The sequence below is a fragment of the Sciurus vulgaris genome, assembly GCF_902686455.1.
Source record: "Sciurus vulgaris genome assembly, chromosome: 3".
Classification (NCBI taxonomy): domain Eukaryota; kingdom Metazoa; phylum Chordata; class Mammalia; order Rodentia; family Sciuridae; genus Sciurus; species Sciurus vulgaris.
In genome coordinates, this window is record NC_136463.1 from 162,647,307 (window position 1) to 162,662,499 (window position 15,193).

The 15,193-nt window shown below is 37.8% G+C and overlaps 1 protein-coding gene across 2 annotated transcripts in view; it reads right to left on the reverse strand.

Annotated features, from left to right (window-relative positions):
- The window catches only part of LANCL1 (LanC like glutathione S-transferase 1), a 32,011-nt gene extending 22,359 nt beyond the window's left edge, over window positions 1–9,652 (reverse strand). The window contains exons 1-3 of one of the 2 annotated variants that reach the window (XM_079133863.1): window positions 9,538–9,652; window positions 9,204–9,300; window positions 5,583–5,700 (exon numbers count right to left, since the gene is read on the reverse strand). In XM_079133863.1, the coding sequence (XP_078989989.1) occupies window positions 5,583–5,700; window positions 9,204–9,284 (199 nt within the window). In that variant the 5' untranslated portion in view covers window positions 9,285–9,300; window positions 9,538–9,652. Of the gene's footprint in view, window positions 1–5,582; window positions 5,701–9,203; window positions 9,301–9,511 lie in introns of both variants that reach the window. The other variant, XM_079133862.1, reaches the window with a different exon arrangement.
- Between the last annotated feature and the right edge of the window lie 5,541 nt (window positions 9,653–15,193).

Here is a 15,193-nt window from a genome sequence, read left to right on the forward strand (position 1 = left end):
TGTAAATAACTTGTAAATAATCTTCTTTCCTGTAAACTTAATACTAATTCCTCTTGCCTGTTCAATAAGCCTTCTTTTCTTCTTTCTTTCCAAATTCCTTTTTTGCTTTACCAGGTCTTTCTTATTCTTATGTTTATTTTTAAATAAAACATTTAAATCTGACCAGTCATTAACCATTTCTAAAGTTTATAAAACATGAGTATCAGGTTGTCATTGCTCAGATTATTCCATTTCATAGCTTAAGTAAATAATCTTTGCTTATGAAATGTACAGAATAAACTGAAATGCAGAAGCTGAAAGTAAACATAAACAAAGGCACACATATACTCATTCGAAAGTTATATAATAGGCCTTAAGAGCCAAGCTTGATAGGCTGAACCCTAGCATTGTAATCTACTAGCTATGTGACCCTGAGAGGTACCTGACCTTGCTTTTTTTTTCGGTGCTGGGGATTGAACCCAGGGCCTTGTGCTTGCGGGGCAGGCATTCTACCAACTGAGCTATATCCCCAGCCCTTGACCTTGTTTTCTTCATTTTTCTTGTCTGTGAGATGGACCCATGCCATGGAGGTATTTTGAGGTTTAGAATAATGAATTAATGCAAAACAATTAGGATTGTACCTAATATATAACATTAGTTATTGATGTATATTCACACACATTCATTTAAAAATCTTAGTAACTTTTGAGAGGAACTGTGTTTTGATCTTTACTCTATCCTTCAACAGTCAAATGATATGAAACTGCATACTGATAATCCTCATTCCCTTGGAAAACAAAAATTCATTAAATATATATTATTATTAAATTACTGAATCCTTTTTGAACATTAATGTACAGTAATACTTTGTTACCTCTCAACAGTGTCTGAAAATTTGATTAATCACAATGCCTTATTCCTGGATGAGTAGGAGAGATCAGATGGATTTGTGGCAATAATTGCCTCACCTGAAAATATGAGACAGCTTTGGGGTTTTCAAACATTTTCCCTTTTCTCTTTCCTAGGTTCAGGGCATTATACTTCTCTGTTGTGAAAGAGAAAAAGGTAAGAATCAGGTTATCTGCAAGTTAACCTGACTCAGCTTGTGATACTGCACAAAGATAACCTATAGGTGTAAATATGTAAGCTTCAGTGGCAGAGATGTTTGAATTCCAATAACTTACCATGTTAGTTACTTTTATCACTGTATCTTCTTCTCTGTTTCCATTTTAAAATAAAAGCCAAAATAATTTCAGTTGTCAAATAGTTTGTAAAGTGAGAGTAAAAGTACTTTCTAAGACGACCATTTGCTTCTTTTAAATTTCTATTTACATATCACCCTTACCAACCAAGTATTTTGTATATATGGATTATTCCTATTTCAAATCTTAATCTTATTGAACTGAACCAGCATTAGCTATGGGACTACAGTATTACTGGAAGTAAACATAACAAACCAGATGGTAAAATTCTAACTAATCATAATAGTTATTTTCCACGGCACATAGCACACCGAAATTGTAATAAGTTAACCCCAAACATTGTTGGCCTTAACTTCTTGGTTGAAAGGCAGAAAATGGGAAAAACTATGAGAGTCAAGGTTTTTGGTTTTAAGTACCAATGGCTGCTTCATCTCTTCACTAGAACTCTTCAAGATCAACTGAACAGTAAAGATAAATCTAGACACAGCATGAACAAAGTACTGTGAAGATAGGCATCCTAGTTGGAAGCTTACTTTTTAGAGTTATGAAGTCCAAATACAGATGTGCGACTATAGGATTTAATATGGACTGATGCAATGGTACAAGCAAATGAAGGACTTTAGAATTCCGCAACAACAAGAGTTTGAAAGGAAGCACAATAGATAACTATTTAGTCAAGCTGAGAAAATAGCATGTTTTGCAGTATTAAGTCTAGAGTCAGTTGTGGTTCCTTCTAAACTTAAGTGATACTTAGTTCTAGAAAAATCATTCATGATTTGGCATTCCTATAATACTTCCTTTCTATAACAGGCTTTATGAAAAAAGACTAGAATTGAAGAAAAGAACTTAAAAAAGAATAAAGGTGTTCTGAAACAAAATGAGTCTGTCAGGAAACAAAGAGCAGGCAAAATACTGCTTAGCACATTTCAAACTATTTCATGACATTGATAAATTCATCCTTACAAAAATACCCCCCAAATAGAAGTTAGAGATTCTTTTGCAGATGGAAAAATCGAGATCTGTTGTTTATATTGTTTGTGCAAAACACTGGAATAAAGAAGAGGATCATTTTTCTTGCCACATATAGGACTTACAGCAGAGATGACTACATTTTATCTCTCCTTTAAGTAACAAAACCTTGGTTAACAGACTACATTTACCTTCTTTCCTTATTAACAAAAGTAATACCATATTCCAGCCAAGGCAAGCTAAGCAGAATTGAAATGAGTGGAACTTCCACTAAGTCTTTTTAAGGATAGGGAATGCATTCTTCTTTACCTTTTCTTCCTTCCAACAGTCTGAAAGGCTGATATAATGGCTGGATCTTTAGTGGTCTTTTTTTTTTTTTTGGTACTGGGGAGTGAATCCAGGGGCGCTTAACCACTGAGCCACATCCCCAGTCCTTTTTTGTATTTTATTTAGAGACAGTGTCTCACTGTGTTACTTAAGGCCTAACTAAGTTGCTGAGGTTGGCTTTGAACTCTCCATCCTCATGCCTTAGCCTCCTGTGCTGCTGGGGTTACAGGCATGCACCACCACATCTGGCTTAGTGGTCATCTTAACCAAAAGGTAGAGCTAGTGGCTGAGGGATGATGAAGCAGAAAGAAAGAAGCCTGTGTTCCCATTAACATCCTAAGGTATCATATCAGCCCTCTCTCAGGCCTCCTTTTACCTGAGAGGAAAAAAGAAAAAAAAAAAAAAAAACTTATTTAAACCACCATAATTTTGTTTTATTTTTCTGGGCATAAGCAGCTGAACCAAATGTACTCCTAGTCTGAATCCTACCTGAACCAGCATTAGCTATTAGACCATATTTCTACTGGAGAAGAAAATTTAACACAATAAGATGATAAAGTCCTAAGTATAATCATGTAATTTTCTCTCGCAAACTATGTTTAATGATAACTTGCAAAAGCTGTCATTGCACACTGACAACAAATGCTCAATAAATATCAATGTTGAAGAAAGAAAGTTGTAAAGGTTTTCTACAATAAGTTAATGTTTCCCCAAATACTGTAATTTTGGACAGGTCAAAAGCAATAAGGTAATATTTATAAAAATATGGTGCCAAAGTTGATGCTGCACAAAGTTCAAAAGCTATAATCCTTATTTCCTAAAAAGGATCATTTTTAGAAAGAAGATGGGCATGTAGAAAGCAACATACAAATACATCATTATATAAACATTGCTTTGACACTGAACACCAAGTATTTTGATTGTGTTGTTTGTGAATGCATTTTTTGGTAATAAAACTGCAGTTACAAATAGTAGTTGGTAAGCTATAAAATAATGGGAGAAGACATTAACATTATGATCTATGGTGGCCAAATCAACTTTAGTTTCTTGTGCAAGTTGGAGCTTTTTGTCATTCAGACTGTCTGAACACTGGCATAGGGCAGCATTTAACTTATCAAAACACTAGAGGCGACGGTCTATTTTATGTGGGAATAATGGCTTTTTAAGTGTCCGATAAGGGGACATTAGGAGCCTTGCTTTGAAAGCCATTAGCAAATTTATCCAGAAGATTTTATGCTACATCATAAAACAACAAGCAACTGAAGACATCCTAAATGGCTTAGTATGCCAATGTGCTCCAGATACTTGCCATATAAGCTGCTTTCAGGAACTGGTAACGAGTGTCATAGATCCTCAAGGATAAAAGACATTGAAATACAAAGGAGATGATGCCATACAGGGTAACTTTCAATTAGTTTCTTAACTACCTCTAGCAGTTAGGGAATCTAACTAGTGGTTTTTCCTAACATTGTCCAACTATTACTTCAAACTATTACTATCAATCCCCACTTCTTTTCCCCCTAAAGACAGACACCTTGTAATAAGTAACAATATAAGCTCAATTGAATGGCTGATTTAGGGGGTTAAGTCATTCTTTTTATACTCAGTCCTGGAATTAAGTCTAATCATCTATCTCAGCCTTTCTCTCTCTCTCTCTTTCTCTTTGGCCAGGGATAATAACAGGAACTCCATATATATTTGGAAAAGATCTGTAAGTCTAGGCATTACATATTCTTACAATGTGACAATCAAAAAGAAAGTTAAAAATAACTTGCACTGTATTGGTCCTATTTTATTCAAATACTGGTAATTTTAAATAAAGAACAGTAATGTTCTCCAATGAGATTAATTTCCTAATTACAATCACACATGGAAAACAGCAGATAACAAATGAATTGTGATAACTTCTTTCTTGAAGCACAACACTTTCATTTTTATTTTCAACTTAACAGTTCCTATGTTAAGCTTCTAAAAACCACAAAATCATTAAACTTAAGAGGAAGAGGAATGGTCCAACATTATCTAGTCCATTCTTTTTATTTTGTAAAATACTGATCTTAAAGCTTCCCAAAATTATCATTTTACTGATTTTATCTGCCTTCCCTATCCTTGTCAGGAAAGCCAGAATCACTTATTATTAAAAAGGATTGCTAAGAAATTGCTGTTATAGATTCTTTCATAAAGAAGTCCTCAAAATGCACTTCATATATTACTATTTGCAACAGGACCACTGATGCTTATAAAATGGAAGTTACTGGGTCTTACTCACAACCTAGTAAATCAAAATATCTGCTGTAAGACCCAGGAACCTGTATTTTAGTGAAAAGCATTGTGTGTTCAAATGCAAAGCCCTGGAATACACACTTATTCGTCCATTCATCAAAATAAATGGGAAACACTGAGTCTCTAAACTATGGTTTCTTCAAGATTATAACATAGACTGATTTTTTTTTTTGTCTCTCTAAATTAGGTCAACTAATTTTAGTTTTACAATTTTCCTTCTTGGTCTCTCTCTCTCTCTTTTTTTTTTTTTTTTTTGACACCAATGTACTATTTCTTTCTAAACTTTTTCCAAGCTCTAGGTGATTGACAATGGTATACAGCAAATGTAAAACAACCAGCAATGATCATATGAATTAGTTCATGGAATCAATACTTTATCCTGTGCTCCTGCAGAGATTTTTGTTATAGGACAACTATTTGATAAATGATGCTTCTAGACATATTTTACTCCCTGAGAATAAATCCTTATTTGTTACAGGCACTGTGCTTTGAAACTCTCCTTAACCTCTTCCCACTGAAATTCCATCTCCAAACTAACTATGTAATGCTTAAAATCAGTTTTTCACTTCAGAAATATACTAGCCATCCAAATGTCAGGCATGAATAGGGGGAGTATGCTTACTATGCCCTAAATTCTGGACACTGGTTAACAACCCAGAAGATGTCAAGCCTGAGCTGAGAGCATGGCATCTCCTAAACGCAGTGACTCACAGGCAGATGCAGGAAGCACTGAAGGGTGTGCCATTTGGCCAGACAGCACATGAAAGGTAGCACTCTGGCTCTCAAGTACAATGTTCATGCCAGCTCATTAGCACGTCTTACCTGTCCAGCCAGTGTAACCAGTGCCATCCCGAGGGTCTGCTGACTTTAGGCCTCTTTCCATTTGCTGAAGGAGCTCTCGAATCTTATTGGTCAAGCGCTGTGAAAACTCAGGAGTCAACTGTAGACATTAAGGGAAAACAAATATTAAAAAACATGATCTGAGCTGGGTGTGGTGGTGCATGCCTGTAATCCCAGCAACTCAGGAGGCTGAGGCAGGAGGACTGTGAGTTCAAAACCAGCCTCAGCAACTTAGTGGGGCCCGATGCAACTTAGCAAGACCCTGTCTCAAAATAAAACATAAAAAGAGCTGGGGATGTGGCTCAGTGGTAATGAGCCCCTGGGTTAAATCTCTAGTACCCCAAAAACCAAGAAAACAAAAAACAAAAAGAAAACCCAAAAACAAACAAAAACAAAAAATAAGGTCTACTGGGTGTGGTAGCAACACCTGTAATCCGTAACTTGGTAGACTGAAACTGGAGGATAGCTTGAGCGAATCAGTAAGACCCTGTTCTCAAAATATAAAAGAAAAAGGGCTGGGCATGTAGATCAGTGGTAGAGCATCCCACTGTTTAATCTCTAGTATGGGATGGGGATAGAGATTAAAAAAACTTTATAAACATGGGCCACCCAACCTCCTGGAGGGCACCTCATTTCCACTTAGACCACATTTTCTACCTGGGAGAACTTTACAACTAACAATAACATGTTAACAAAACTTAAAAGTACTACTACATTTTTCTACTCAAGACAAAAAAATATTGTTTTAAATTAAATGTTTTCATAAAATTTTCCACCTAATAGGGATCATCTATTATTTAAACCAATATTTTTATTATAATAAAAAGTAATTTTATTAAATTAAGTACAAATTAAAGATGTTACTGTTTTTAAGCCACTGGACTCAATAAGCAATAACATTAATCCCCCAAAGAAACTGTGTTTTTGTTGCTTTAAATAATGGAAAATTAAAAAAAAATTTTTTTTGAAGAAGTGTAAGGAAAGCAAAACAAATTCATGCTCATCAGGAACCTCAAGCTAAGTAGAAAGCACTTGTCAAACCTACCATCAAAACCCACACCCAGAACAATGTCTGGCAAAAAGGAAGGGCTTCATAAATACTGCTGAATCAATGAACCTGGCTATATCCTCCCTGTTATTAGCTGAGTAATCTTGCCCGATTCCTAATTTTTCTATGCTTCAATCACCTTTATAAAGTCAGGACAATAACACCTGCCCTACCAATTTCAAAAGGTATTTTAAAGATTAAATGAGATCATGTGTTACACTTTTTCCTCAGACGTAAATGTTGACATTTTTACAACTTTTTTAGTAGGTCAAGGATATATGACAAGTAATAACTTGGATATGGATTGAAAGTACACTAAAGCTGGGGGCCTGGGGTTAAATGTTAACATCCATATGAAGGCTTACAGATGTTGGGCAACAATGTTCCTAAAGGCATATGAAAAATAGTTTTAAAGTTTTATATATATACACTGAATCATTAAGTGTCTTAAAAAGTCACTTTAAAGTATCAAACATTTTAGGAACTTCCTGTGATTTTCAGATTTGGATTTCACAAAGCAATATAATTTCAAAATAATATAAAGGAACACTACAAAGATACATATATTTTATTTCACTATGTAAGTACTGTACAAACAAATCTAACTACTACCTATTGTCATCAGAATCTTATTTTTAAAAAGGTGCATCTTAACACTGTAAGAGGTAAAAAGGCAGGATCCAAGTTAATAATAATAATTTAAGAAGACATTAAGATTCACTTCTTAGGAGCACTCCTGAAAAGGCAGATCAGACTTTCAACCATATCTGGATTTATTCTGAAGATGAAACCACACTGACAGACATACTCCCATTATTTAATGATTTCTGCCAAAAGGTTAAGATTTCATCAAGAGTTGAGAAGACGTTTAGTAAGATAAAATATACTTCAATATTATCATAAAAGGTCTATAAATCTGAAGTAGATAGAAGAGTACATCCACAGGAGAACATGCCACCTTCTGTACATAGATCATGTATAATTTATCATCTTGCCTGGTCTTACATGGAGGGGGCAAGAATAATGAGACTGCCTCAGTCTGAGGAAGGGAAGTTACTTTCTACTTGGCACATACCCCATTTAATAAAGGTGACTTGCCTGACAGTATTGATTGCTGTGGCAGACCACCAAATTATTCAAACTCTAGCAATTACATGAAAAGTCTCTAAAAGCCCTTTTTTCCTGATAGATGCCAGAAAACAGAAGAGTTTCTTATTGAAATCTTTGTGTTAACGAATTGAGGAGGACAGATCTCAAAGGTCTCATCTTTTGTGTTCAACATTAAATAATTTTAGAACTTGTATGCTAGTTTCTTTGTAGGATCTGTCCAAAAATTATGTTAGACAATAAATTATATTATGATTTTGGGGCCAGAGTTTAGATTTGTGATGTTTCTTTTCTCCCTTAGAAGTGAATTAATTTATAAGAAGTATCTAATTTATAATGGCAAGTTACTTTATTGAAAGTTGTTATTGCTGGGGCATATCTTCCAGTGTTTTCTCTGCCAAGCCAGCATGAAGCAACACATCCTCCTCTAACAAGACAGGACATATATTTCAGCTTCCAGATCTGCAGAGCTAGGCAGAAGGCAGGCCTATGTGGCCAACCAGAATCCATCTAACTTCAAGATAATGATGAAAAGCTTTGTTGAGCAGCTCAATATTGGCTTTTAAAAAATCAGATTGATCCTAACTCTATACACATATTGGTAGCCTTCTATACTACACCTCTTCTCCATCTCTTTCATCCCTCTTATCTGCATTACTGACCCAAATTAATCTTTAATGACAAGTGTTTTAAGGGAGGAACCAACAGACACACATAAAGTTAACTTGACAGATATGAAATCTGTAAGGTCATTATATGAAATTCTGTATGTAAGTGATTGATAACTTTTGAAGAAATAAGATGATAAAAAAAATGTGTCTAACCTAATGAGGATTTCCCAGAATTCCCTGTTTAAGCATTATTAAACAGAGGCCTGAGAAAACAGGGCCTCTGATACCGTACTCGTGTTTTCATCTCCAATTGCTTTCAACATTTTTTTTCCCCCAGCTGTGGAGATGTCCTGCAAAGGGTAACAGTGACACAAATAATTTCAGGCCTATTTTCCACCTTTCTTTTAGCGTTATCAGTTTAAAAGACGTCCTTACCACACAATCAGTTGGCTCTCATTATTACCCCACCCACACTTGTGTACAATCATAAAGGAATAACATGGCACCAATGAACACCGTTAGGATTCCTCGCCTCTCTTTAGGTGCCAATTATAGGGTGAACAGTGCAACCACCAATTTTAATAGTTTGTATTCTCAAAGACTGAGGTTACTTCTTTATTAATAACATTAATAACTTTATGTTATAGCCAACATGTTCAAAGAGCATACTTTAACAAGTATTTTACAGATTTTAAAGTTATCTTTTATATTTGTTTTCAAATCACTTTTTTAAACGGGGAATGTCATCCCTTCCAAGCAAAAACGAATTCTTTTCCCAGCGCTTGGAGGATGGCGTGAGGGCAGGTAGAGATGCGGGCAGAAACACCCCAAACTCACCCTCCCAGCAGAATCAAAGTAGCATTCGGCCAGGGATTTGTTATAATCTGCATAAGGATTCGGGAAGGCCCTTTGAGCCATGCCGCCGGAAGCGAGCCTGCAGAACAGGGGAAAAAGAGATCCTAGGATGAGAAAGGGGCCTCGCGAGTGGCGAGGGCGGCAGCCGGCGCCTCGGCAACCCCTTCCTGGCAGCTCCTTCCCAGCAGCTCCGGGGCCACCGGGCGGTATCGGCGGTCCGAGTGGAAATAGGGCCCCCGGCCCAGTAGCCAGGCGCCTTCGCGAAAAGGCTGCCAGGGCCCGGAACCCACCAAAATGAAGAGGCCCCGTTTCGCACCCCACGTCTCCAAGCCCGTGGTTAAAAGCAAATGGGAAACCCTGAGGCCTGAAACGTCCCTCCGCGGCGGGCTCACACCACGCAGCCGCTGACAACAACAGAAGCTGCGCGTTCACCGCCCACTTCCTGCCAGTAGGGCCAATCAGAGCCTTCGTTGCTGCGGAGGACCGCCCCCTTGCTTTCAGTTTATTAAAGGGGCAAGACAGATTTCTAAAGGATAATGCAGATTTCTAATTCCTGGGTAACCGCAGTGAGGACATACCTTAAAAAAAAAAAGGTGCCCACGTGCCCAGTATTTTCTACTCTTCTTTTAAAAGCAAATTCAAATCCAGATTTATAATTATTAGTTTTGAAAATAAATCTGGAGAAAACAGACTGTTTCGAGATCTGAACATATATCAGTATTACTACTGCTCTGAATAAATAAAATTGGCATTATAATGACTTTCTAGAGACCCTTTCAACCTTTATATTTAAGAGAAAGAAGAAACAAAGTACTACCAGAGTCACCATCAACCAAAAAAAAAAAAAAAAAAAAAAAAAAAAAGAGGTGTTGAAAAGAGGAATAGCATGCCCTTTGGGGATAAATTTATACTTAAGGGCACTCCAGAGGCTATATGACAAGGTATCTAATGACAATTGTTAAAACTTCAGGAAACTGCTTTATAAGAACCCGAATGACAGCTCTTACAAAATTTAATCAGTTACTTAGCCAAAATGGAACTCTAACAGTAGATACTAGAGCCCTTAAAAAAAAAGACCAAGAGATCTACAAAACACCATATCAGTGTCTTAATAGTTTCTATTGTCTGAAAGATTTTCTTTTTTTTCTTTTTCTTTTTTTTTTTTAAATTTAAACCCCACCTGGTACACTTTAGGCCCATTCTGTTGGTACAGAGAATTTTGGATCAGTTGAAATGGCAGAGACACTTCTTTTCCTCCTCTCTTGTTCAGTGAAGGATCTTAGCCTCCTACCTTCAATTGTTGAAGTTCAGCTCCCAATCCACTGAAGCACACCTTGGCCCAAGTTTGTCCCTCTGTGGTTGCCATCCTAAGCTCTGTTTCAGAACTTTTAAATTTTAACTGTTGCTCTCCCAGAAAAACATGTAAATTCCTTTACCTCACCAAATTCATTAAGATTTAGTAGAGGCTTTTAGTGAATCTTAAGCTGGATATTGTTCGTATCTTAAAAAATGGTTGTTTGGAGGAGCAACTCACAAGAAAGAAAAGGAAAAGGAATTAGAGGCATTTGTCAATTTGTTTTCATTAATCATTAAGAGCTTAGAATGAATTTATCTCACTTATGGCCTTTATATGAGCAATTAAAATCAGTGTCGCAGGGCTGGGGATATAGCTCAGTTTGTAGAGTGCTTGCCTTGCAAACACAAGACCCTGGGTTCAATCCCCAGTACTGCAAAATGGGAAAAAAAATAAAAAAAATAAAAAAGAAAGAAAAAGGAAAGAAAAGCATGTCCTATTGTAGCATGGAGCATGGGGTTGGGTTCTTTGTCTTGTGAATTCAACGAATGAAATTCACAGAGCAAAGTAACAGGATTTATTAGAGTAATAGAAAGGAAGCAGAGCTCCCAAAGGGGAGGAGACCCAAGAGCAGGATACCAAAGAGTGGCTGTTTTCTAAGGGTTTATGTGGATCTACACAGGGCTCAGGGAGCTAGCCCCCTCCCTAATCCTATATAAGACACTCAGTGTCCATGAACTCTTGGCTTTTACTTTGGTTCAAATGGGTTACTGTATTTCCCTCTCCTTTTTGATGGGAGTCTGGGTACCAGATAGCAGATATACCACTATCAGTTTTTTCCTTTCTTCTTTTTTTTCTTTTTGTTTTTTTGCCTACACAGGAGTCAGCTTGACCCTGATGAGGCCTGACTTGTAAAGTCTGTATTTTCTCATCCCTGCTGAATATAAACCTGAACTTGAAGAAGCCTAAGTTTCCTGCCTATTCATTTTAACCCTTTCTCCTTCTTCAACATTTAAGTACACTTAAGACTCAAAGAGAAAGCAAGGCATCATCATAGGTTTATATTAAACAGAGAAAACAAATACCATCTTAGGGCTCTTTATTTCCATTCTAAGAGCCCTCAGTTTCAAAATGTGATAAGGTGTATTCAGGTAAAATATAAATTATGTTTATAAAGAAGCCCCAAAACACAATCTGTATTTGTTTTAGTTTAGGCTGGCTTCTGTTCCATGTGACCATTCAGGATTGTAGCGTCCTTCCATCTCATTCTTTCACAGGTGAGAATTAAGTCACATGACCACCTCTTGCTGCCTGGGAGGTTGTGAAATGGTCTTCTGAGCAACTGCATGTCTAGCTTTGGTGGAAGAAGGGTAGGATTGACTTTGATGGGCACTTAGTGGTTTCTAACACATAATAGACGTTCCAGTACTGGATACTACTTGCATGCTAACAAAACAGCAACATATTTAAGTTTCTGTTGTCTTCCTTTCTCCCTGATCTCATAGCAGCCACACCTTCTATTTCCTCCTTTTATTCTCTTGAACTTTTTTAGCAGCTGGATCGTTGACCTATGGTAGAAGGTAGACCATGAGACTACATAGTCTTTCTTTTTTTCCTGAAAATTCTCTTCTCTCAAACAAGCACATCACACACACACACACACACCCCAAGCAAATGCCTTTTAAGCTCCCCCCCCATGCACATTTCTGAGTATCATGTCTTTATCTTCTTGTAGAGGGCATTGTATTTTCTATTCAGCTCAAAAAGGTGTAAAGAAAGAGTTATCTGAGCCTGAGTTTAATACCACCATCTTGTTTTACCATCTAGCTGAGACTGTGTACTATTGAGGGAACTCTGGTTTTTTCACGGTATAGTATTCATGAACCCACAGGAGCTATTGCCAGTGGAGAAACGAGCATAAACAGACATAGCCTGAGCACACTACGGTGCACTTTTAATATTCTGGAGACAGTGTTTCCCATGGCATTGGCAACATTTCCTCCTTGCCTTCTCAGGAATGTGACTAGTGTGCTGACAGATTCCTTTCTCTAAATGTACACACTGGGTGAAAGCCACTCTTATGTGAAACACATGTGTGCTGAGGTGGATTGCATTTGTTTCTGCACCCCTCCCAACCTAACAGAACTCACCCACAGAATAGATGATGTCTTAGCAAAGCCCTGTTCTGTCCATTTGGAGGAGTTCTTCAGTATTGATGTCCAGTCTTCTGGAAGGGAAAAGTAGCCAACAGAGACACTGGCCCTTATGGTATTTCTCCTGAGTACTGGAATTGCCTAACATCAGGTAATTTTCAATTGTTTAAAAGAGAACCTTCAAAAATTTCCAACTTGCCTCGTAGCCACATTATTAGTACTCCATGTTTCTTTTTCATTGGCCACAAGAGGAGAGAGTTCAAATGTAGAGGTGAGTATCTGTGAGTCCATAATAGTTTATAATAAGAGGTGGGAGAAGCTGCTTCACCAGGGCAATATGGATTTAGTGGTGGAGTTTACAGATCTAGAAGGGCACTTGGAATCCAGCTGGTTCAGCCTGCTACCACGCTGTGGCATCATCTTGAACAGAACACATTACTGGTCTGTCTGCAGTGCAGGGAGAGGAAGGAATAGCTAGGTCACAGCTGCAGGGAAGGACTGCGTCCTTTGTCTTTACTGCACCTGGGCTGAGTGTCAAAGCCTGCATCCAGCCTGTCTTCAGACCTGGCTGGGAGAGTGAGGATGAAATTCTCAGATCTGATTTCCTGTCTTCTGAAGTTTAGGACTTGTAGTCCTAGGACTCAGACAAAAGTTGTTTCCTGGTTAATTCCCCCTTCCAGACCAGTGATACGCACATATTATTTTGATTCAGAAGCTTATTCAAGATACAGATATACTCACTTCACTGCTAGAGATTCTGATTTGGGAAGGTTTGGGTTGAATCTACATTTAAAAAATCTTCATATGACTCTCTTTCAGATTAGGGTCCTGCAGACTAGGTTGAATCTTTGTATGATTCTCTTGCAGACTAGAGTTTGATATATGTTAGTTTTAGAGAGGGAGGAAAAAAATCCTTAATATAAACGCATGACTCTAAGTGATAACAGACTGAACTTCTGTGAATTATTATGCCTTCCAATTTACAGTTAGTACATTGTAGTTCCTCAAGTGCTTTCTCGACTACAATTAAAAAAAAATAAGAAAATAAGAAGAAATATCTGTCCACTCTACCTAAGCCAATGTGTAGCTATTTTGTCCATATATTTTCAGAGAAACAACATTCATCACTCTTTTGGCAACCAATTAGGATGTTTTATAGACCCTCATTTTCCAGGATTCCTTTCTTAGAGCTGATTTAAATGTCTCTCAACTACAAGTTTAAATACGTTTTGAGCAGGGTGAGTGTTATGGTTTGGATGTGAGGTGTCCCCCCAAAGCTCACATGTGAGACAATGCAGGAAGGTTCAGAGGAGAAATGATTGGATTGTAAGAGTCTTAACCCAATCAGTGAATTAACCTTTGATGGGATTAATTGAAGTGGTAGGATGTGACTGGAGGATATGGAAATTGGGGCGTGGCTATGGGGTATATATTTTCTATCTGGAGAGTGGAGTCTCTGTCTACTTCCTGATCACTGTGATGTGAGCTCCCTCCTTCTGACACCCCGTCCCACTGTGATGTTCAGTCTCACCTCGGGAATGGAGTCAGCCTTTTTTGGACTAAGATCTTTGAAACTGTTAGTTCTCAAATAAATCCTTCCTCTTCTATAATTGTGCTGGCTGGGTTCTTTAGTCACAGGAGTGAAAAAGCGGACTAAAACAGTGAGCAACTAGTCAGGACAAGTCTTTTATAAATTTTCAAACTTAAATTTGATCTTCAGATATAATAATTTTATTTTACACCTTTTCTCAATGGGCCAAATCTCTTTAATAAAACTGTACACCATCTAGCCAGTGGCTAGGCAGACAGACGCTGAGGGTACCAGGAGGTTTGCTGTCACTCTGAGTCTCAGAAACCTTCTAGAGCAATTGATGTAGTTGATGGGAACACAAAAAGACTGAGAATGTGAGATTGGTGCACAGCCTCTTCCCACGGGCAGCATCTACTATTCAGAGGGCCTTAACGGTCACCAGGCACTATACCACTGTTCCCTCCATCCTTGGAAAGTCTCCTGAGTAGCACCATGTATTATCCTACTTTTACATGTGATGTCACCATCATGCAAGTGGTGACATCAGACCTTTTGACTTTAGAACTAGTATGTGTAATAGTCCTTATCCCCCTGTCTCAGTCCAGAAGGCTCTGACCTTCCATGTCCCCTTCCCCATTCAGGCCCCCTGTTGACATCGGGGCTCTTGGGCCACTGCATAGGACCTCCCACAATTGCCATCACTCATTACAAATTCCTTAGTCATTCTTTCTGCTTTAAAGCTGTATTTCCCTTGCTCTTAATATTTGAGTAGAATTCAAATAAACTGATGGAGAGGTACATGGTTGTTATGGTTTGGATCTGAAATATCATTGAATGCCACATGCCAAAGGCTTAGTTGCCAGCCTGTGACATTATTAGGAGTGGTACAACCTTTAGGAGGTGAGGCCTAGTTGGAGGAAGTATGTCACTAGGGTGGGACTCACCAATAAACTTACCCAACACCTTTACTCCTGCCTCTTACAAAGTCTCAAGA